Source organism: Coregonus lavaretus (assembly GCF_964263955.1).
Source record: "Coregonus lavaretus genome assembly, chromosome: 6".
Taxonomy (NCBI): Eukaryota; Metazoa; Chordata; class Actinopteri; order Salmoniformes; family Salmonidae; genus Coregonus; species Coregonus lavaretus.
In genome coordinates, this window is record NC_139993.1 from 36081721 (window position 1) to 36106984 (window position 25264).

The following is a 25264-nucleotide window of genomic DNA, read 5'->3' on the forward strand; positions in this document are numbered from 1 at the left end:
AACAACATTTGCATAAAAGTCGAGCGACGCCATTTTCCCTACATCTCCCCCCACGTGGGCCAGCCCCCTAGCAATTTGAGTTCTAGCCAATGAGCTTCAGCCCCTCGCATTTGAGTGACCGCTAGCAAGAGGCCTGCCCAGCATTATCCAATGAGATTGCAGGGCGGACCCAACGGCTTAGTGGGCACAGGGGGGAGAGAGAGAGAGAGAGAGAGAGAGAGAGCGAGAGAGAGAGAGAGAGAGAGAGAGAGAGAGAGAGAGAGAGAGAGAGAGAGAGAGACAGAGAGAGAGAGAGAGAGAGAGAGAGAGAGAGAGAGAGAGAGAGAGAGAGAGAGAGAGAGAAAACACTCCCGAGTGAATGTATAAAGTTTTTGGTGGCAATCAGCATATTTTGCGTTATGGTTTGCATATTATCACAAACAAAGTACTAGGGTAGTGAATTGATGTTAGTTTCAGCTGTAAGCTAGCAAGGAAAGTCAGCCTACAAAGCTGGAAGCTACCGGTATCTTTTTGCATTGTAAAGTTCTTCTAGCCTGTATGGACATTGTTTTGCGAACAGTAATTCATAGTTTCAACATTATAAATGCTGTGTCACATTATTCAAGCGTGTTAACTTCTGTGCAGCATGAGTGAGGAGCTAAACATGATGCAGCCCAGACTCCCAGTGCAGGCTAGCAATGAGTAAGGGGAGCAGGCAAGGTGCGCTACGTGGGGGACATCGGCTGTGCTGATAGACAGACTCAATCCGTGAGACCCATTTGACAGAATTACCGAAAGTAACACAAATTCTATTTCCAAACCGTTTTTCATGTTCTAGTATTGAAAAAGTACCGAAGTAGTAATAGTAGTATTATGAGCAGTAACATGTCTGGTATTATTGAATCAGCAGCTCGGAGGTGGTTATGTTAAACATCTGCTAAACTTGCCCTCTGCACCTCCCCCTTGCCTCCACCTTAAATCCCTTCGTTTAGGTCCCCTGGCCCTCCACAGTGGATACAGCTTTAAACCTGTCTGAAGACTACTCCATGGCCCCAGCAGTCACTCTCAACACAACACCTTAGGATAGAAGCAACCATTTGTTTCTGCTGCTCTGACAATCACTTCATCTTTCTCACTCCACTCATCTATTGTGCCTGCCCATGTGTCTGCCTGTCACTTGTCTTCTGTCCACTTCTCTGTATGTCTGCATACAGTATGTGTGGCTGTGCTCCCTCCCATCCCTCTCGGGTCACTTCTGCCTGGCTGACACTGGCCACAATGTCTCTGCAACTGCATTAAGGCGCCATTCTAAGAGATGGGATGGCTTGACTAATCTCTGATTGTTTTTAGTAAAACAGGGGAATAGTGGGTTCTCCAAGGGCACAACACTGGGTGAAAGACAAATAACAGGTATCTTATTATTTTCCCTAGCTTGTACCAAAGAGGCTTTGTCGCATGACTTCTCCTGAAGCGTTCCAAAATGGAGAGGGATTATCACAAAACATTACATTAAAATCTCCTCAATGTTGTTATTTCATTTTCCCAGCTTCTAAAATGAGTCAGTGCCCGGCCAAGCTCAAACACAACATTAAAGGCCCAGTACAGTCAAAAAAGTGATTTTCCTGTGTTTTATATATATTTACACACTATGAGGTTGGAATAATACTGTAAACTTTTAGTTTAAGAGCCCTTTGAAAAGACCGCCTGAAATTTCAGCCTGTTTTGTGGGAGGGAGATTTGGCCTTCCATGGTGACATCAACATGGAGTAAATTAGTTAATAGACCAATAAGAAAGAGAGTTCCAAACCTCTCTGCTAATAACAGCTAATTTTCAGTTTTCCCCTCCCCACTCAACCACTCCCAGACAGTCCTAGCAAAATTCTTGCTTGAGAAATTGCTCTTTGCTAAGAAGCTATTTTTGCTTCTTTTTTACAATTTTTATTAAAAACAATCACAGTAAGGTACTTAATTTTTACCTAGAAAGGATTTGATATTGAGACAAAAATGGCTGCATTGGACCTTTAAAAGAGCAGAGAGCATTACATACAGAACCATCGCCACTCTCGCTGCCTTTATCTCTCCTCTCCTCCTTTCTCCTCTCCCCTCTTTCTACGGTACACTCTGCTCTGCAGGAGATGGCACTCCTTTAAGCTCAGCACCATACAAAATAGATAGGCCTCTATCCTCCTACTTAGCCCAGTGGAATAACGGTGAGCATGGGTGAGAAGGTGCTATACTTTTACCACCCTACCTTCTACGCCTTTTAAAGAGAGAAGTCGGCAGACTAAAACATTTTGAACCAGCTCCCTAGTTCTTACTCCATGTATTTTAGTGACCTAAATCATTTTAACTTTGAAGAGGGAAAAATACTTTGGAAATGTATTTCCATCTTACTTTGCTATCATGCTTAGCAAAACAAACCAAACAATAGAGCATTAATGAATTCAAAGCGCCTCAAGCAAGGTCTCTCTTGAAATAGAGATTTTAATATAAAGGGATTTCCTGGTTAAATAAAGGTAAATAAATAAGAAAAATGCATTCTTAATTTCATTTATTGACAAACTATTCAAGTTGCACAGCGTGTTATATGACAAGCCTTACTCCTCTTTCAAAACATTTGCATTAAGGCTACCACAAAATCAGCAAAGTCATTGTCAAAAACATTCTGTGAAGTTAAAACATGGATCCAAAGTCGAATGTGTAACTTACGAAGCATAATCAAGAGCTTTCGTCATCACTCTGTGGCACTGTGACCAAAACCTTGATTTGACATCACATCTCCAAACCAAATCAACTGTGAATAGGGGGTGTAAAATAAAACCTAACACGAATGGTCACCCAACCCAAGACTTAATGGCGCAGACATCCTTGATGATGACCTCCAGTCCAGACAACGGCTGATAAAACCACCACTGTGAAATCACCCACAACCGAGGTTAATGGAAACCAATTCATTTCATATGCATGTAGCTGGGGCTACAAGGGCTATCAGACAACGTCTCAAAAGACAGTCCATGTTTTCCCACAGACTTGCCCATGACCCTGCTGTAGGCACCCTCTGAAAGCAGCAAGCATGTTGCTAAAAGGTCACTGAATAACAGCCTTCAAAGATGCCAGGAATGCCCCCCCCCCCCCCCCCCCCCTACCCTCCCACTCACTCTGCCACCGGTAAGTGTGTTCCCAACATACACTAGCCTACAGCAGAGACAACGACCTACAGGACTATAGCTCATCCTGAAGTCAAGGCCCACAGCTTGTCCTGTCAGAGCCAGTTGAACTGCTACATCTTTTATGAGGAAACCCTGTTGCTTATTACAATATTTACAGACATCGGAGGGTTGTGAACGGAGCTCAGTTATTGTATTAGTCTGGTCTGGTGACCTTCACTCAGTGCCCAGATTCACGTAAACATGGTTTTTGCTTATAAATAATTGACAAAGCATGGGAGGGATCGGTTTTAGTCCAGATGTAGGTTATATAATTTTTCTTAATTTGGCTTAAAGCCCATTCTAACCATGATGACTGCATATGCATTGCATCCAATTGCGATGCCTACCGTCTCCTGCGGAATTGAAGATCTGTAATTTTGTCAATATAACTTCACAAACTGTTCCACCTGCTGTGAGATCTAAATCTGTCAAAAACCTAGCAATAGGATGCCTGTATGGCTGTGAATATAATCAGAGTGCAGTGTGTGTACCGTCTCAGCACACCAAAATCGTTAGGTCGCGGCAAATGTTCTCATAACACAATAACTGTCCAGTCATGCTGATGATTATACAATGTTTGTATAAAACATCTGCCTTATGTTGCAAGAAGGTTCCTAGAACAAATGTAATCTGTTCTTTAAAGATTCCCAGAATGTTTCATTAGGTTGTGGGAAAGGTCTGGTGAGAACATTGTGGGGACAATCACAAAAGATATGTTCGCAAAACACAAAAACTGTCCAGTTCAAATCCAATTTTATTGGTCACATGCGCCGAATACAACAGGTGTAGACTTTACCTTGTAATGCTTACTTACGAGCCCATTCCCAACAATGCAGAGTTAAAAAGTAAGACAAATATTTGCGAAATAAAAAAGGAAATAGTAACACAATAAAAACAATAACGAGGCTATATACAAGGAGTACCAGTACCGAGTCAATGTGCAGGGTACGAGGTAGTTGAGGTAATTGAGGTAATACAGTATGTACATGTGGGTAGGGGTAAAAGTGACTAGGCAATCAGGATATATGATAAACAGAGTAGCAGCAGCATATGTGAACAGTCTGAACGTGTGTCTATGTGTGTGTGTGTGGCGTCAATATGCATGTGTGTGTGAGCGTGTGTGAGTGTGTGTGTGTGTGTGTGTGTGTGTGTGTGTGTGTGTGTGTGTGTGTGTGTTGTGGAGTGTCAGTGTAGTATGTGTCAGTGCGTGGGTAGAGTCAAGTGAGTGTGCAAAGAGCCAGTGCAAGAGTCAGTGCCAAAAAATTACGATAAATAAATAAATAATAAAGGGTTGTAACTGTTCAGCAGTCTAATAGCTTGGGGGTAGAAGCTGTTCAGGAGCCTTTTGGTCCCAGCTTTGGCACTCCGGTACCGCTTGCTGTGCGGTAGCAGAGAGAACAGTATATGACTTGGGTGGCTGGAGTCTTTGACCATTTTTGGGGCCTTCCTCTGACGCCTGGTATAGAGGACCTGGATGGCAGGGAGTTCGGCCCCGTAGGCATTACCCTCTGGAGTACATCGCAGTCGGATGCCGAGCAGTTGCCATACCAAGCGATGGTGCAGCTAGTCAAGATGCTCTCAATGGTGCAGCTGTAGAACTTTTTGAGGATCTGAGGGCACATGCCAAATCTTTTCAGCCTCCTGAGGGGGGAGAGGCTTTGTTGTGCCCTCTTCACGACTGTGTTGGTGTGTTTGGACCATGATAGGTCCTTAGTGATGTGGACACCGAGGAACTTGAAGCTCTCGACCCACTCCACTACAGCCCCATCGATGTGAATGGGGGAGTATTCGGTCCTCTGTTTCCTGTAGTCCACCATAAGCTCCTTTGTGTTGCCCACGTTGAGGGAGAGGTTGTTGTCCTGGCACCACACTGCCAGGTCTCTGACCTCCTTCCTGTAGGCTGTCTCATCGTCGTCAATCAGGCCTACCATCGTCGGGTCTTCGGCAAACATAATGATGGTGTTGGAGTTGTGCGAGCCCATGCACTTGTGGGTGAACATGAAGTACAGGAGGGACTGAGCACGCACCCCTGAGGGGCCCCCGTGGCGGATGTGTTGTCGCCTACCCTCACCACCTGGGGCAGTCCCGGCAAGAAGCCCAGAATCCTTAGCTTAGTGATGAGCTTGGAGGGCACTATGGTGTTGAACACTGAGCTGTAGTCAATGAACAGCATTTTCACATAGGTGTTCCTTTTGTCCAGGTGGGAAAAGGCAGTGTGGTGTGAAACAGAGATTGCGTCATCTGTGGATCTGTTGGGGCGGTATGCCAATTGGAGTGGGTCCACGGTTTCTAGGATGATGGTGTTGATGTGAGCCATTACCAGCCTTTCAAAGCATTTAATGGCTACAGATGTGAGTTCTACAGGGCGGTAGTCATTTAGACACATAACCTTGACATTCTTGGGCACAGGGACTATGGTGGTTTGCTTGAAACTTGTAGGTATTACAGACTGGTTCAGGGAGAGATTGAAATTGTCAGTGAGGACACTTGCCAGCTGGTCAGCGCATGCTCTGAGTACACGTCCTGGTAATCCTTCTGGCCCTGCGGCCTTGTGAATGTTAATCTCACAAAAGACATGTTCCCAAAACACAAAAACTGTCCAGTTGTGCAGATGATTCTACAATGTTTCTTTTAGGGTGCAAAAAACATTCACCTGTTACAAAAACGATTCCCAGAACACATTTTGTCTGTTATTTAAAGGTTCCCAGAACATTTCATTAGGTTGTGGCAACAGTGTGGGTACATTACAAGAGATAGGTTCCCAAAACACAAAATATGCTCAGTTGTGATGACAATGTTTAAGTTAGGTTGCACAGGACATTCCTATAATGTTGTAAGAATGTTGACAGAACACATGGTCTAAGTTCTTTCAAGGTTCCCAGAACATTTCATTAAGTTATGGGAGTTGTTTGGGATGTTGCAATAATATTATTGTGAAATTCACATAGGTTGCACAGAACATTCCCTCAATGTTGCACAATGTTCCACAATTTCCAAAATAAGTCAATTTTTATGACATTCATAGCATATTTGTTTTAGATTTAACATAATATTCCATTGACGTTTACGCCATATACATTTTACCTTGTCTTGGAGGTCCTCAGAACATTTCAAAAATATTTAGAAAATGTTATATTTAAGTCTTAGCTAATATTTCCACAACATTCTCAGCATGAACATTTGTAGCACCTCAAAGCAGATTGGAATACATACCAATTATGTTTCTCTCCAGATTTAATGACAAGTCGCATTTGAATGTGATAGAGACACATGGCATTTTAATTTAATTCATAGCACATTTGAAGAGCATTTATTCATACAGACGCAACCATATTGTTCACACTTCATATGTTAACAATCTGCACATTACTTCATTCATAGGACAATTGAACAGCATTTATTCTTACAAACCCAACCATAGTTTTTGCACTTCATATAACAACAATCTGCACAGATCGGGTTTGAATCTGCAATGTTTGGTTCCCAAGCCAGGTCTTTTATCCTCTGCGCCACCAGAAAAGCTATTTTATAGCTTGTTTCTTCAGTATATAGCCATGGCAGTATGGTCAATCAGGAATTCCATGCTTCCTTTTTGGCCTTCTTAGACATAACTAATCCAGGGAAATACTGGTAACTGGGTTATTCACAATCACTTCACCCATCCTCTTTACAGTGCCTTCAGAAAGTATTCATACCCCTTGACTTATTCCACATTTTGTTGTGTTAAAGCCTGAATTCAAAATGGATTAAATATGTATTTTTTATCCGTCTACACACAATACCTTATAATGACAAAGAGAAAACATTTTTTAGACATTTTTGCAAATGTATTGAAAATGAAATACAGAAATATCTCATTTACATAAGTATTCGCACAGTATTGTAGAGTATCTACAATGTTGTTGATCCATCCTCAGTTCTTATATCACAACCATTAAACTCTGTAACTTTTTTTAAATCACCATTGGCCTCGCAGTGAAATACCTGAGCAGTTTCCTTCCTCTCCGGCAACTGTGTTAGAAGGACGCCTGTATCTTTGTAGTGACTGGGTGTATTGATACACTATCCAATGCTTAAATAATAACTTTACCATGCTCAAAGGGGTATTCATCATCTACAAATCGGTGCCCTTCTTTGCGAGGCATTGAAAAACATCCCTGGTCTTTGTGGTTGAATCTGTGCTTGAAATTCACTCCTCGATTGAGGGACCTTACAGATAATTGTATGTGTGGGGTATAGAGATGGGTAGTCATTCAAAAATCATGTTAACCACTATTATTGAACACGGAATGAGTCCATGCAACTTATTATGCGATTTGTTAAGCACATTTTTACTACTGAACTTATTTAGGCTTGCCATAACAAAGGGGTTGAATATTTATTGACTCAAAACATTACAGATTTTTAATGTTTTATTAATTTCGAAAATGTTCTTCAAACTAAATTCCACATTATGGGGTATTGTGTGTAAATCAGTGACAGAAAATCTAAATGTAATCAATTTTAAATTAATGCTGTAACACAACAAAATGTGGGAAAAGTAAAGGGGTGTGAATACTTTCTGAAGGCACTGTATATGCTGCGTACTTCTGGACCCATATTTACAAGGTATCCAAGACTATGAGTGCTGATCTAGGATCACTTTAGCTTTTCAGATCATGAAAAACAAGACAGAGGGGACCACATCAAGCGTCTCAAAGTAGGAATTATATCGGGTGCGTTTTTAAAAGTTTTGGGAACATACAGTGCCTTCAGAAAGTATTCACACCCATTGACATTTCCACATTTTATTGTGTTAAAGCCTGAATTTAAAATTGATTAAATTGATTTTGCGTCACTGGCCTACATGCAATACCCCATAATGTCAAAGCGGAATTATGTTTTTAGACATTTTTACAAATTAATAAAAAATGAAACGCTGAAATGTTTTGAGTCCATAAGTATTCAACCCCTTTGTCATGGCAAGGCTAAATAAAAAGGTGCTTAACAAGTCACAAAATAAATTGCATGGACTCACTCTGTGTGCAATAATAGTGTTTAACATAATTTTTTTATGACTACCTCATCTCTGTACCCCACACATACAATTTTCTGTAAGGTCCCTCAGTCAAGCAGTGCATTTCAAACACAGATTCAACCACAAATACCAGGCCTCGCAAAGAAGGGCACCTATTGGTAGAACAAAAAGCAGACATTAAATATCCCTTTGAACATGGTGAAGTTATTAATTACACTTTGGATGTGGTATCAATACACTCAGTCACTACAACGACACAGGCATCCTTCCTAACAGTTGCTGGAGAGGAAGAAAACCGCTCAGGGATTTCACCACGAGGCCAAAGGTGACTTTAAAACAGTTACAGAGTTTAATGGCTGTGATAGGAGAAAACTGAAGATGGATCAACAACATTTTAGTTACTCCACAACACTAACCTAAATGACAGAGTGAAAAGAAGGAAGAAAATATTCCTAAACATCCATCCTTTTAAAACTGCAAATAATGTGGCAAATAAATTTACTTTATGTCCTGAATAGAGGCAAATACAACACAACACATCACTGAGTACCACTCTTCATATTTTCAAGCATGGTGGTGGCTGCATCATGTTATGGGTTTTCTTGTCATCGGCAAGTATTAGGGAGTTTTTTGGGGGATAAAAATAAACGGAATAGAAAATCCTAGAAGAAAACCTGGTTCAGTCTGCTTCCCAAAAGACACTGGGAGACAAATTCACCTTTCAGCAGGACAATAACCTAAAACACAAGGCCAAATATACACTGGAGTTGATTACCAAGACGACATTGAATGTTCCTGAGTGGCCTAGTTACAGTTTTGACTTAAATCGGCTTGAAAATCTATGGCAAGATTTGAAAATGTCTATCTAGCCGATGATCAACAACCAATTTGACAGAGCTTGAAGAATTTTTAAAAGAATAATGTGCAAATATTGTACAATCCAGGTGTGAAAAGCTCTTAGAGACTTACCCAGAAAGACTCACAGCTGTAATTGCTGCTAAAGGTGATTCAAACATGTATTGAATCAGGGGTGTGAATACTTAAGTAAATTATATATTTCTGTATTTCATTTTCACTAAATTAACAAACATTTCTAAAAATATATTTTGTCTTTGTCATTATGGAGTATTGGGTGTAGATGGGTGATATATATATCTATCTTTTATCTATCTTGAATTCAGGCTGTAACACAACAAAATGTGGAATAAGTCAAGGGTTATGAATACTTTCTGAAGGCACTGTATCTCTTGTAATGTATCCACACTGTTCCCACAATCGAATAAAATGTTATAGGAACATTTAAAGAACTCAGAAAGGCTGTTCTGTCAACATTCTTGCAACATCAAAGGAATGTTTTTTGCACCCTGATAAAAACATTATCTGAATGTCAGCACAACTGGACAGTTTTATTGTTTGGGAACCTATCTCTTGTCATATCCCCACAATGTTCCCACAACCTAAAGAAACATTCTGTTGGCTGTACTTGTACTCTTACTCAAGTAATTTCTGAAGGAAGTAACTTACTTTTTACTCCGTTACATTTTCCCAAATCACTTAAATTACATAGATTTGTATTATTATATCGTCATTGTGAGATGATGAAAACCTTGTCACTCCAAATGTTGTGATTATCATTTATTTTTACATGAATCGATACAATTGGTTCCCCTTTACGTCTGTAAGAACGTATCACGACCCCTTGACCAATTAAATATATTGAAAATAACATGTCAAAACACTTAAGTCCATTGGCTCTCAAAGTTGTCCGTCAAAAGCCGTATCTCCATCATGGCTCTTGAAGTGAAGCGCACGTCTTCACTCCTAAGATTTCTGTTCGTGGGTTCTTAGCCAAACACGATCAGAGGTAAGTTGCACTTTAATTACCTTCTGCCTTTGTAATATTATGCATTTCTGGAGTAAGATAAGTATTTGTCGGATATAATTCTGCTGTTGAAATTATGTTTTGAGGGCGAGTGCAAATGAAATGTCTAGGTAGCTAACTAGCTAGCTAGATAGTTTGTTTTGACTAACCCATAATCTGACAATGTTTTTAGCTTCCCTTATAATCTTTGCTTGTTGGCTAAATTGTCATTGGCATAAAGAGAGTGAACAGACTAATCAGATGTGGGTGGAAATAGCTAACTAACTAGCTATCACATTAGGTTGCCACTAGATAAGTTGGCTAAGCTAGTTGCAGTGTCAACGATGTCGCTAACTAGCTAACTAACGTTAGCTAGATCAACCGGTCAGCCCAGCAGGTAATCCTCCCACTCCGTGTGTGTGTGTGTGTGTGTGTGTGTGTGTGTGTGTGTGTGTGTGTGTGTGTGTGTGTGTGTGTGTGTGTGTGTGTGTGTGTGTGTGTGTGTGTGTGTGTGTGTGTGTGTGTGTGTGTGTGTGTGTGTGTGTGTGTGTGTGTGTGTGTGTGTGTGTGTGTGTGTGTGTGTGTGTGTGTGTGTGTGTGTGTGTGTGTGTGTGTGTGTGTGTGCGCGTGCGTGCGTGTGTGTGTCTAAATGTCATTCTGTTTTTATGACAAGGCCTATAAGCACATACATGAATAGAGAAACAGTAAGCTTTTTGTGCCATATAGCTAGCTACTAGAAATATGTATATTTTAAAGTGTTTATTTTTATTTATAGATTGTAGCGGCACAACCGAGGGGGAGGAGAAGGAGAGGATCGGACGAGGATGGAGGGTAAATTGTACCTTGGCAGGAAAAAGATGATTGAGTTGACTATGGCAATTGATATCTGCACTGTTTGATTATTTATTACTTACATGAGTCTTACCTGAATACCTACCTTGATGTTTAGTTCCATGCTGAAATGTGTCTGATTTGCATACTGGTAACATGACTGATCGTGACATTTCGATATTGATTGTTGTTTGTCACATGTACTTGAAATTATATTGTGAAATTAATTTTCATTAATGCTATTGAAATTGTGAAATCATTCCAATGTCTCGAGTACCATTTACCTTTTTATGAAGTTGAGCACATTGATAGATATTAAGTCAACTATGAATAAGAACGTAATTGAAACTGTACAACAGACCTGTGCTGGACGACATCTGCAAGATGGTGCTGGCATGCTTAGATAATAAATGAATGTCAAAAAGTTGTTGTTCTTTTTGTTTTCTGTCACACTCACAATTTACCATAAGGTGTAAAAAATGTCCTAACTAAATTTGTAACAAATACTTAAGTCGTTTTCTGACCGGATACTTTTTTACTCTTACTTGAGTAGCTTCTTAAAAGGGCTACTTTTACTTTAGTAAATTACAAGTAACAGTAATTTTACTTAAGTACAGATTTTCAGTACTCTTCTGCCTAAAATAAACATTGTATACTCATCCACACAACTGAACAGATTTTTGTGTCCCACAACCTAATGAAACATTCTGGGAACCTTTAAAGAACAGACAAAATGTGTTCTGTGAATGTTATTGCAACATCAGGCAAACGTTTTATACAAACATTGTATAATCATCAGCACAACTGGACAGTTTTTGTGTTATGAGACAATTTCCCGCAACCTAGCAAATATTCTGGGAACTTTCACAGAACCAATTTTGGTTTGCTGGGAAAACATTACTGGTATATTGTGTTATTACATTACCTGTAGAACTTTGGGGGAATGTTCTGTGGTGGTTGTTACAGAGTTTGTGCACAACATTTTTCTGAATGTTAGAACATTCCAAGGATATTACATTTTTTGGGATGCTATCATCTAGGCTTGGGCGATATACCATTTATACTGTATACCAGGGTATACCCAAATAAAGATGAGGGCTGTGGGGTGCGTGCTGTGCCACTGCTTATAACCATAAGTTAAGAATAACTATAAGAAATCTAAGATGTGTCAAATGAATTATACTGAATAAAAATATAAATGTAACATGTAAAGTGTTGGTTTCATGAGCTGAAATAAATTATCCCAGAAATGTTCCATACGCAAAAAAAAAAGCTTATTTCTCTCCAAGTTTGTGCACAAATTTGTTTACATCCCTGTTAGTGACCATTTCTCCTTTGCCAAGATAATCCATCCACCTGACAGGTGTGGCATATCAAGAAGCTGATTAAACAGCATGATCATTACACAGGTGCACCTTGTGCTAGGGACAACAAAGGGGCACTCTAACATTTGCAGTTTTGTCACACAACACAATGCCACAGATGTCTCAAGTTTTGTGGGAGTGTGCAATTGGCATGCTGACTGCAGGAATGTCCACCAGAGCTGTTGCCAGAGAATTTAATGTTAATTTCTCTACCATAAGCCGCCTCCAACTACGTTTAAGAGAATTTGGCAGTACATCCAACCGGCCTCACAATCGCAGACCACGTGTAACCACGCCAGCCCAGGACCTCCAGATATGGCTTCTTCACCTGCGGGATTGTCTGAGACCAGCCACCTGGAAAACTGATAAAACTGAGGAGTAGTTCCGTCTGTAATAAAGCCCTTTTTGTGGGGAAAAACTCATTGGCTGGGCCTGGCTCCCCAGTGGGTGGGCCTGTGCCCAGTCGTGTGAAATCCATAGATTAGGGCCTAATACATTTATTTTAATTGACTGATTTCCTTTTATGAACTGTAACTCAATCAAATGTGTTTATATTTTTGTTCAGTATATATGGTTTGCTTACTTGCTAGCTAAGCGGCTAGATGTCAAGATCAAGCTTATTGGTTACAGCAGAGACATTCAAACCCCTCCTGGATCAAGATCCCTGTTGCATAAATTGTTTTGATGTCCCAAAAAATAAAATTGTATATATACAGTACCAGTCAAAAGTTTGGACACACCTACTCATTCAAGGGTTTTTCTTTATTTTTACTATTTTCTATATTGTAGAATAATAGTGAAGACATCAAAACTATTAAATAACACATATGGAATCATGTAGTAACCAACAAAGTGTTAAACAAATCAAAATATATTTTAGATTTTAGATTCGTCAAAGTAGCTACCCTTTGCCTTGATGATAGCTTTGCACACTTGGCATTTTCTCAACCAGCTTCATGAGGAACGCTTTTCCAACATTCTTGAAGGAGTTCCCACATATGCTGAGCACTTGTTGGCTGCTTTTCCTTCACTATGCGGTCCAACTCATCCCAAACCATCTCAATTGGGTTGAGGTCGGGTGATTGTGGAGGCCAGGTCATCTGATGCAGCACTCCATCACTCTCCTTGGTCAAATAGCCCTTTCACATCCTGGAGGTGTGTTTTGGGGCATTGTCCTGTTGACAAACAAATGATAGTCCCACTAAGTGCAAACCAGATGGGATGGCGTATCCCTGAAGAATGCTGTGGTAGCCATGCTGGTTAAGTGTGCCTTGAATTCTAAATAAATCACTGACAGTGTCACCAGCAAAGCACCATCATACCTCCTCCTCCATACTTCACGGTGGGTACCACACATGCGGAGATCATCCGTTCACCTATTCTGCGTCTCACAAAGACACGGCGGTTGGAACCAAAAATATCAAATTTGGACTCATCAGACCAAAGGACAGATTTCCACCGGTCTAATGTCCATTGCGTGTGTTTCTTGGCCCAAGTAAGTCTCTTCTTATTATTGGTGTCCTTTAGTAGTGGTTTCTTTGCAGCAGTTCGACCATGAAGGCCTGATTCACGTAGTCTCCTCTGAATAGATGTGTCTGTTACTTGAACTCTGTGAAGCATTTATTTGGGCTGCAAACTGAGGTGCAGTTAACTCTAATTAACTTATCCTCTGCAGCAGAAGTAACTCTGGGTCTGCCTTTCCTGTTGCGGTCCTCATGAGAGCCAGTTTCATCATAGCGCTTGATGGTTTTTGCGACTGCACTTGAAGAAACTTTTAAAGTTCTTGACATTTTCCAGATTGACTAACCTTCATGTCTTAAAGTAATGATGGACTGTCGTTTCTCATTGCTTATTTGAGCTGTTCTTGCCATAATATGGACTTGGTCTTTTACCAAATAGGGCTATCTTCTGTATACCACCCTTACCTTGTCACAACACAACTTATTGGCTCAAACGTATTAAGAAGGAAAGAAACTCCACAAATTAACTTTTAACAAGGCACACCTGTTAATTGAAATGCATTCCAGGTGACTACCTCATGAAGCTGGTTGAGAGAATGCCAAGCTGTGTGCAAAGCTGTCATCAAGGCAAAGGGTTGCTACTTTGAAGAATCTCAAATATAAAATATATTTTGATTTGTTTTACACTTATTTGGTTACTACATGATTCCATATGTGTTATTTCATAGTTTTGATGTCTTCACTATTATTATACAATGTAGAAAATAGTAAAAATAAAGAAAAACCCTTGAATGAGTAGGTGTTCTAAAACTTTTGACCGGTAGTGTATATATATAATTGTTTTGATAGCGCCCCTTGTGTGCACTTCTGGTAATACCGTATACCCTGGTATAGTACAGAATCGGTATGAAGGTATGAAAATCTGGATACCACCCAACCCTATTATCATCTTAATGTTAGATAAAACCCTAACAAGAACTTAATGGGAATCTTAGCTAACGTTCTGGGAATGTTCCCGGTTTGCTGGGATGGTACATACAACTCAGTTTATGGTATGTAAGTACATTTGCTCCCATCTGTTTTCCCAGAGGGGATCCTGTCATACCGCGGCGCGGCACCGTGATCCTTAGTTCTTTCCATATGAGCAGCTTCAATATGGAGGAGAGGAGCATCCCTTGAAATCAAATATGAGAGGTTTGGAAACTGGAGATTACTAGATTACTTTAGTCAACACTCTGGTAGTGTTACATAAACTCCTTGGGGATACTGATCTTGTCTCTTTTTAATACCATTTGATTTGGGTGGATCTATGTGCTCTTACAACACCGTTCAGCTTGAATCTGCCTCTCTCCAGCTGTCCCTTATTGCTGAGCTACTACCCCCACTGTGGAGCCCATCCATCAGAGAGGGGTAGAAAAAATTAAACTTGAATAAATATTTCATTAGATTATTCCTATGATTTAATGTGCTTCTGCCTGGCTGGGGTCTACGGCAATATCTCTGGTCCATTTATAAATACATTAACACAATGATCCCCCGACACTAGCTTAATATTGATACTCGGCTGCAGCGGAAGGCAGATGGGAGCACCCGTGTTTGTATTGCATGTCCAGTGTGTTGAATCACTCCTGCCATCACCCATCCTCCTCCTCTCATCAAATGTGTGTATGTGTGTATGTGTACCGGTCTTCACAGCTATTCATTACAAATTCTTACATTGCTGGTCGAGGACATTTTACAAACATCCTGGAAATCCGTATCTGTATTCAAAAGTGGACCTGCTAAAATTGTCACCCCAATGCAACAATTACCCTCTTACTAGCCACAGAAAAACAAACAGAAAAATACATTCAAAAATGGCTTTGAGGGATTTTCATGTGCAGGTCTGCCAATCATAAAGCTGTCAGCATACGTAAACCAAGAAAAATACAATTGCAACCTTCAGGTAGCCTTCACACACAGAGAAAAACAACAAATATGAAACTGAAAGCCTGTTGTGCGAGTGGAGCATAATTAAGACCAACGGGAGAAGTTTTAACTGAGTGATAAATCCAACATCAGGAAATACCAATTGGGCGACAATAATTGGCAGGCCATCGACTGTGCAGGCAGAATTAATCATTTGAAGAGGGAGACGAGACTGCATTTTTAATTGGCAAAGGCAGCCACTGTTTAGGGAGACTAGCAGCTGATCACCCAAGAGGCTGAAGCTTCAGACAATGCACATTTGCTAATCCTCTCGAGTCAAGTTATTATGGCCACACATTATTATCATGCTTTACGAACTAATTCCTTGTTTTCCCTGTTGGATTACCAGAAGAATCAGTCGAAGGGAAGGAAGAGTGGAGAACACAATAGACTAGGAATATAATCACTATCAAAATATGACACAGAACAACAACTGCTCAGTATATGTATGGACCTTTTTGGTTTGATGAACACAATTTTGCTTCTCGGGAAAGTGTGTGTGTGTGTGTCTGTAATTTTGAGGAATAATTCTACTATTAGATGACATTCATAATCTTTTTGGTTTATAAAGCATTGGCAATAGAATAACCAGTGAAATGCAGAGGAAAAGTACTGGGATGATTTCTTACTGGAAATTGTGTGGCCAGGATTACATTTCAAATACATTCATTCAACTAAACCCTGGCTATTTAATATTCATGAATAAGAATTGAAATTGACTTTGATATTAATATTTTGGGACTGACATCTGAAATTGTTTACTTGAATCTGAGTACTAATCATATGTATTAATGTTTGGAGAACGCGCCATCTAATCTATCAAATGAGTTGTTGAGATAGGTAATTAAGCTTGATATAATTATCACATAATAGCAGAGATGGTGCTTGTCATGTTTGAGGCAGTATATGTTCACTAACAAGGTTAATCCTTGGTTGTACAGTATTATCTAACTTTTTAAAAATCCACACAAACAGCCATGTTACAAAATAAAATCTATAAATTGACATTTATTAATTTAGGAAGCAATGTTTTACCTTTAGTAATATTTATTAACTCGTCAGTTTAAGGTAAAATGCCTATGATAATAAATAAATAAAATAACAAAGGTATGAAGTTAACAGTGGAATGTCAGCCCTGAATGCAAAAAACCCACAGTACTGTGAATAAAAGCAAAAACTACTTGTTATTGAAAGCTCTTACATAGAACATTTTCTAAAACTTGTTTTAATTTACAGTAGCTAAAGCTGAAGAAAACTATGATAAAAATGTTGACAAATTGATGAGGATGAAAATATCTAAATTAAAGAGATAGAACCTGTACATTGTAAACTACAGACTAGCTGTTGACATTACAAGTTATGTCGATGTACAATTCAAGACTCATTATTGAATCATCTTTTTGACACACAGAGAAATCCTGCTCATATCTTCCATATGCACGCCACCATTCAGGGCCTGACAATTATCACACAACAATTTGTAGAGTACCAAGTACTGCAGTCATTATGCAATGCAGTGCAATAACGTTTTACTCCTTACACACAACTAATGCCAGGTATGGGATGTTGAGAAATACTTTTATTACAAGCATAAGCGCAAGCGCACACACACACAATGACACACACATACACACAAATATATAGACGCTAGCACACATACACCACTCACATTGGAATGATGGCCATATTTCAGAGCGGGCGTAGGGTCCTCTCAAACTGTTGACCTCTAACTTTTGATCACCAATCATAGGTGAGAGTGACATTAGGCAGAGCTTGAGCTGAATTATTACTGGCTATTATTTCACCTCATTAACAGAAAGACATTGGAAGGGACATATTCTAGGAGTGGCTCTTCACTTATAGCAGATACAGTAGGACATAAGAAATTACAAATGTGATAAAAATTTGACCAGCCTTATCTCACCTGTGTATAATGTAAAACATGGGTTTGGGTTGATAATGTTGTACACCCATCAAGACATTGTCCATAATGCAGTATGTAGGCTATGTCTCCAATTATGTTTTTACTTTCACAAATCTAAAGGCTTCATGTTCATCATAGCCTATTTGGAATGCCAGAAATTAGACAATATAATGGCATGATAATGCCAGGTGTCAAAAGTGCCATTTAAAAGACTGCCACCAATTGTGATTAGTTTTTTTTGTTAACATCACAAATACATTTATCTCCTAAACAGGGACATCTCTGACTGTCATTTGGTCACAAATCAACCAATTCTGCCATATCCTTTCCTGTTCAAAGTGTTTGGGCCGTTAGGACCAAGGACAGCTACGGGGCCTGATTCCCATTGATCGAAATGTCATCTATCACTATCAACTACCATGGTGCATATTAGAATTTACCTGGATGGAATTACAACTTATTTTAGCCTTATTTGATAATGAATCACAATTGTTGTGGCATTGTGTTATTGATTTATTGTAGACTCAACAATAGGCTAGCCTATTTAAAATCTAGCATTGTGTAATGAGTGGTTTTGGATCTTGGTGTCTGGCGACAGTGGGGAAGTGTGCATTTTGGTTTTACACTAAATCCATGGAAGTAGGCTATTGATGTAGGCTAATAATTAATTACACGTTGGACATATCATGCGGTACCCTTTAATATAAAATGACCAATATATTTTAATGGAAAATAGCTTAGGCTAAATTATCATCTGCCCATCAAAATGTGAATATAATAATACTGTAACATCAAGAAGCTTTCATTTATTGGTGGCTACAGTTTCCATGAAGATGATGCCCTAACACTGACGATGATGAATAGGGCAACGTCGTTCACTATCATAGCCTAATAGACCACCACCATTGTAAAGTTAAATGGCGTCGACGACTTTCCACGACAGCATTGGAAAACCTCGAATCTTAACATTCTCTTCTTGTTGGTGCGCGAATTTACATCCACTATCACGAACCCTACTTGGCTTCACACTAGCAGCAGCATCACTGCTCGCGCGGTAGATACGTCTGTCATCTTGTGACAGTCCTTGCGTCCATGTTTTGTAACATTTTGGCACCGAATTGATTTGGTCGTGTTGGGTTTGTAAAAGATGGGACAGGCTGGGTTGGATACTTAAAAAATGCATCCCTTTTAAGCGCCTCTGGCCCAGTTCTGAGAGAGAGTTATGAAAATACAATTAAATTGAATACATTGCTATGAGACCACGAGCATTCGTAACGATTATTAAATTGTATTTTATCATACATGTTTGGCGAAAAATATGATGCATTATTTCTGCCTGCAATTCGGTACAATCATTTAGTGAGCTAAACGTTGAGTTAGTCAAAAAATACATAAGAAAACATTTGGTGCGTAATGCAAAAGACGCCACCCCATGCGACAGACAATTGTACAAAATATTGTAATCATACGAAATACAGCTAATTGTATTAGGTCTCGCTATATTCCGGGGGACGGGGGGGGACGGGGACGGGGGACGGACGGACACGTTACCTTTGTGCATGCCGGTGTATCGGTCCTTCAGAACGGTCAGTTCGTGGATTTTTCCAAACTGTTCAAACAGAGGTTTCAGGTCTTTTTCCTCTAGGTTCCGCGGTATCTGTCCGATAAACAGCTTTATGGCATCTTGGTCTTTCATGTTGCCGCTCTCCGGATGAATTGAAATGGATTCTGACCCGTTCATGGGTTTAGGAAATGTGATCTGAGAGTACTGGTGCTGGTGAGGGATAAGTAGTAGTGGTTGTTGGGTCGGTGGTGCCCCAGGTCCAGTGAAAACCAGGCTGGTGTGAGCGGGATGGGGCTGCTGTGGTTGCTGCTGCCTTCTTGTTTCAGTCTGAGTGAATCTGGCCATTCTTAGCTGGGAGCAGACTGGATAATAATGACAACACACACACACAGAGAGAGAGAGCAAGCACTCAGCTGGAAACCAGGCTCACTTTCTATCCGAAACACAACAAACTCGCACACACATAGTACAAGAGAGGGGGGTTGATAGGGGCGAGAACCACCGAGCGAGAGTCACATTCACCGCTCTTGAGCGACACCCACAGATGTCGGTATGGTAGTGAAGCTATGTTAGTGAAACATCAGAGTGCAAATTCTTTGCATTTTCCAACACCTGCCAATAGTGTGCAACTGCAGCCCGCAATTGGGGGGCGTTCCTGCATGTGGTCATTCCTGCATCCCACAGGTTCATTCATGAACCCTCCACCCCTTCAATCATCCTGTTGGTTCCTGAATGCTTGTGACACTTTTGAATGTAGGTCAAAAGGGAAATAAAAGTATTATCTGAGTTTTTTGGCCCCCGCCTCCAGAGTCCTCTTTGCTAAATACACCGGTAGACAGTGTCCTTCGCTCCCTCCTGCCCTCATCATCATTAACAGAACTGTGGGAATATACTGTCTACCAGTCCCGCTAGCACAGCAGGTGGGAGGCTGGGGCAACACCTGTGCTAGCTAGCTAACTAACTATCTAGCTTGCTAGTTAGCGACACCATGTGCTAGCTTGCAGGTTAGCTAGTATAACGTGTCGCCAGCCGCCTCCCGCCTGCTGTGTACCGGAGAAACCGTGCCCGACAGGTGGGGGCGAAGGACACTGTCTACCGGTCGCCCTCGCCTCCCACTAGCACAGCAGGCGGGAGGCTGGGCTGACACCATGTGTTAGCTAACTAGCAAGCTTGCTATTTAGCGACACTGTGTCCTAGCTAGCCTCCCACCTGCTGTGTACCGGACTAGCTGGCTAAGCTAGCACAGTGTCCTTTGCTCCCGTCTGCCAAACATCTGCCCTCGCACACGTTAACAGAACTGTGGGAAAACACTGTCTACCGGAGTACGGCTAGATAGCTAGCTACCCTCCCCTTCTTCTGTGGAGTTTATCGGCGGCTGGCATCCAACGTTATTGTGCATTAACGCCACCTAATGTACTGGAGCGCCCCCGTCTCCCGCCTGTCCTAGCTTAAAAATGGACCAATAATAGAATAAAGAGGGGTTCCTGCAGATGCAGGAATGCACACATGCAGGAACGCCCCCGAATTGCAGGCTGCAATTGCACCCTTCTCACACCTGCTTGAGGACCACGCAAAAATTTGACTTTTGAACATTTAAATCAATGCCATGGTGGAACTTTGATGAATAATAAATACAAATGAAATGGGAATCATTCCGCCGTCAATATAGCAGGCCCCACCACTTTCCCTATGTAATGTAGAGAATTTGGGGGGCTAGTCCTTTCAGGACTTGAATCCATCTCCTTCCTTTGCTACACTACATCATTCTTTCAGAAAACACACCATTGCACTTCTCTATCTGAAGCATGCTTGCCTTTGATGGCCTCACAGTAGCTCCATCCCACTTTTGACACCAGTGGAGAAAATATGTGCATTGTAGGTACAACATGGTACTGTCATTTTAATGAATATTTGAGTCTTAATTTGCTTACATTTAGCTTCTAATAGGCTAGATACTGCTTTACATCTCTAGGACAAGGACTACAGCAACTTTCAATGCAAATAAACATGTGCCATTACCCTCTTAAAATTAAAACTTCCCACTTTATTTTCATACTATCAATCTTTTATTTTGTCCCATTACCTACTCATTGTCTTGATGGTCTTGCATTGTTGTTTGCAGTGATCAATCCATTGGCTTCTTGCTCCCTCTTCTGGAATATGAAAGGAGTCTACAGTTTTTGTGTGTATTACTTCAAGAAACATGTCTGCATTTGCCAAAGATGAAAGGAGACATAGTTTAGGCTATCATAATATAATTCAACAAAAAAGTATCCGGACTCTAATGGCCATTGAGCCCCTCACTTCATATAGGCTTTATTAACTCATGCTCTCCATTTACAAATGCTGTCAACAAAATACATATCTTCTCTGCAACTAAAGCCATGGCTTATAAAGCCAACTAATAAATACAACTATATACAGAATTAAAACACAGAACAGACAGCTATTTTTTAAAGTGAGGTAAGTAAAACATAGGGCTTTAACTGAACATACAGTGGGGAAAAAAAGTATTTAGTCAGCCACCAATTGTGCAAGTTCTCCCACTCCCAAAGATGAGAGAGGCCTGTAATTTTCATCATAGGTACACGTCAACTATGACAGACAAATTGAGAAAAAAAAATCCAGAAAATCACATTATAGGATTTTTTATGAATTGATTTGCAAATTATGGTGGAAAATAAGTATTTGGTCACCTACAAACAAGCAAGATTTCTGGCTCTCACAGACCTGTAACAACTTCTTTAAGAGGCTCCTCTGTACTCCACTCGTTACCTGTATTAATGGCACCTGTTTGAACTTGTTATCAGTATAAAAGACACCTGTCCACAACCTCAAACAGTCACACTCCAAACTCCACTATGGCCAAGACCAAAGAGCTGTCAAAGGACACCAGAAACAAAATTGTAGACCTACACCAGGCTGGGAAGACTGAATCTGCAATAGGTAAGCAGCTTGGTTTGAAGAAATCAACTGTGGGAGCAAATATTAGGAAATGGAAGACATACAAGACCACTGATAATCTCCCTCGATCTGGGGCTCCACGCAAGATCTCACCCCGTGGGGTCAAAATGATCACAAGAACGGTGAGCAAAAATCCCAGAACCACACGGGGGGACCTAGTGAATGACCTGCAGAGAGCTGGGACCAAAGTAACAAAGCCTACCATCAGTAACACACTACGCCGCCAGGGACTCAAATCCTGCAGTGCCAGACGAGTCCCCCTGCTTAAGTCAGTACATGTCCAGGCCCGTCTGAAGTTTGCTAGAGTGCATTTGGATGATCCAGAAGAGGATTGGGAGAATGTCATATGGTCAGATGAAACCAAAATATAACTTTTTGGTAAAAACTCAACTCGTCGTGTTTGGCGGACAAAAAATGCTGAGTTGCATCCAAAGAACACCATACCTACTGTGAAGCATGGGGGTGGAAACATCATGCTTTGGGGCTGTTTTTCTGCAAAGGGACCAGGACGACTGATCCATGTAAAGGAAAGAATGAATGGGGCCATGTATCGTGAGATTTTGAGTGAAAACCTCCTTCCATCAGCAAGGGCATTGAAGATGAAACGTGGCTGGGTCTTTCAGCATGACAATGATCCCAAACACACCGCCCGGGCAACGAAGGAGTGGCTTCGTAAGAAGCATTTCAAGGTCCTGGAGTGGCCTAGCCAGTCTCCAGATCTCAACCCCATAGAAAATCTGTGGAGGGAGTTGAAAGTCCGTGTTGCCCAGCGACAGCCCCAAAACATCACTGCTCTAGAGGAGATCTGCATGGAGGAATGGGCCAAAATACCAGCAACAGTGTGTGAAAACCTTGTGAAGCCTTACAGAAAACGTTTGACCTGTGTCATTGCCAACAAAGGGTATATAACAAAGTATTGAGAAACTTTTGTTATTGACCAAATACTTATTTTCTACCATAATTTGCAAATAAATTCATTAAAAATCCTACAATGTGATTTTCTGGATTTCTTTTCTCGTTTTATCTGTCATAGTTGACGTGTACCTATGATGAAAATTACAGGCCTCTCTCATCTTTTTAAGTGGGAGAACTTGCACAATTGGTGGCTGACTAAATACTTTTTTTCCCCACTGTATCTGCCGGATGTATACTAATTAAAGCTGTTTAACAGTGAATTAAATTAAGTGATATACTGTCAGTGACAAAAGGCTCTCTGCTGTAGAGGGGAATCGATCTGGGCTGTCTTGGCTGCTCGCTGGGTACCATAGAGGGTCTAGAACTTCTGGATCGCAACGTCGATGTCTGGGATGATCTTCTTCAGCTGGTTCCAGTGCTCTGGGTTCCACGCCACACCTGGGGGAGACACAGACCAGCCAGGGGAGTGTGCAGGGGTCCACATTGACATGAAAGGTCAATACAATAACTGCAGAGCAAGGCGCATACTCTGACATTTCTTATTCTAAACCTTGTCTGAGATATTTGAATAGCAGGCCGCACAGCACAATGAAACAAGATCAAAGGTTTTTTATTGATTTCTGTATTTGTACCCGACACAGTTATTTTGGTTTCATTCAATGCCGTAAGTGGACATTTATTGAATTCCAAAGGCATCTATCCGGCCACTTCAATGGGAGTTAGCAAGGCCAGGACAGTCAAAGAAGAATAGTTTTGGCAGACAGCTCAGCAGCTTGGCCTGCTTACATGTGCAGCAGAAAAACAAAAAGGGCCAACCATCATTGATACTGTATATAAAACTCAGCAAAAAAAGAAACTGCCCTTTTTCAGGACCCTGTCTTTCAAAGATAATTAATAAAAATCCAGATAACTTCACAGATCTTCATTGTAAAGGGTTTAAACACTGTTTCCCATGCCTGTTCAATGAACCATAAACAATTAATGTGCATGCACCTGTGGAACGGTCGTTAAGACACTAACAGCTTACAGACGGTAGGCAATTAAGGTCACAGTTATGAAAACTTAGGACATTAAAGAGGCCTTTCTACTGACTCTGAAAAACACCAAAAGAAATATGCCCAGGGTCCCTGCTCATCTGCGTGAACGTGCCTTAGGCATGCTGCAAGGAGGCATGAGGACTGCAGATGTGGCCAGGGCAATAAATTGCAATGTCCGTACTGTGAGACGCCTAAGACAGCGCTACAGGGAGACAGGACGGACAGCTGATCATCCTCGCAGTGGCAGACCACGTGTAACAACACCTGCACAGGATCGGTACATCCGAACATCACACCTGCGGGACAGGTACAGGATGGCAACAACAACTGCCCGAGTTACACCAGGAACGCACAATCCCTCCATCAGTGCTCAGACTGTCCGCAATAGGCTGAGAGAGGCTGGACTGAGGGCTTGTAGGCCTGTTGTAAGGCAGGTCCTCACCAGACATCACCGGCAACAACGTCGCCTATGGGCACAAACCCACCGTCGCTGGACCAGACAGGACTGTCAAAAAGTGCTCTTCACTTACGAGTCACGGTTTTGTCTCACCAGGGGTGATGGTCGGAATCGCGTTTATCGTCGAAGGAATGAGCGTTACACCGAGGCCTGTACTCTGGAGCGGGATCGATTTGGAGGTGGAGGGTCCATCATGGTCTGGGGCGGTGTGTCACAGCATCATCGGACTGAGCTTGTTGTCATTGCAGGCAATCTCAACGCTGTGCGTTACAGGGAAGACATCCTCCTCCCTCATGTGGTACCCTTCCTGCAGGCTCATCCTGACTTGACCCTCCAGCATGACAATGCCACCAGCCATACTGCTCGTTCTGTGCGTGATTTCCTGCAAGACAGGAATGTCAGTGTTCTGCCATGGCCAGCAAAGAGTCCGGATCTCAATTCCATTGAGCACGCCTGAGACCTGTTGGATTAGAGGGTGAGGGCTAGGGCCATTCCCCCCAGAAATGTCAGGGAACTTGCAGGTGCCTTTGTGGAAGAGTGGTGTAACATCTCACAGCAAGAACTGGTAAAACTGGTGCAGTCCATGAGGGGGAGATGCACTGCAGTTCTTAATGCAGCTGGTGGCCACACCAGATACTGACTGTTACTTTTGATTTCGACCCCCCCTTTGTTCAGGGACACATTATTCAATTTCGGTTAGTCACATGACTGTGG

General features: G+C 41.3%; 1 protein-coding gene across 1 annotated transcript in view; it reads right to left on the reverse strand.

The window, feature by feature from the left end:
• Positions 1-19522, reverse strand: part of celf5a (cugbp, Elav-like family member 5a) — a gene marked incomplete at both ends in the record, with an annotated part of 228051 nt that extends 208529 nt beyond the window's left edge. Inside the window, one exon of the mRNA XM_084163224.1 lies at positions 19165-19522. Coding sequence (XP_084019350.1) covers positions 19165-19522 — 358 coding nt within the window. The remainder of the gene's footprint in view (positions 1-19164) is intronic.
• Between the last annotated feature and the right edge of the window lie 5742 nt (positions 19523-25264).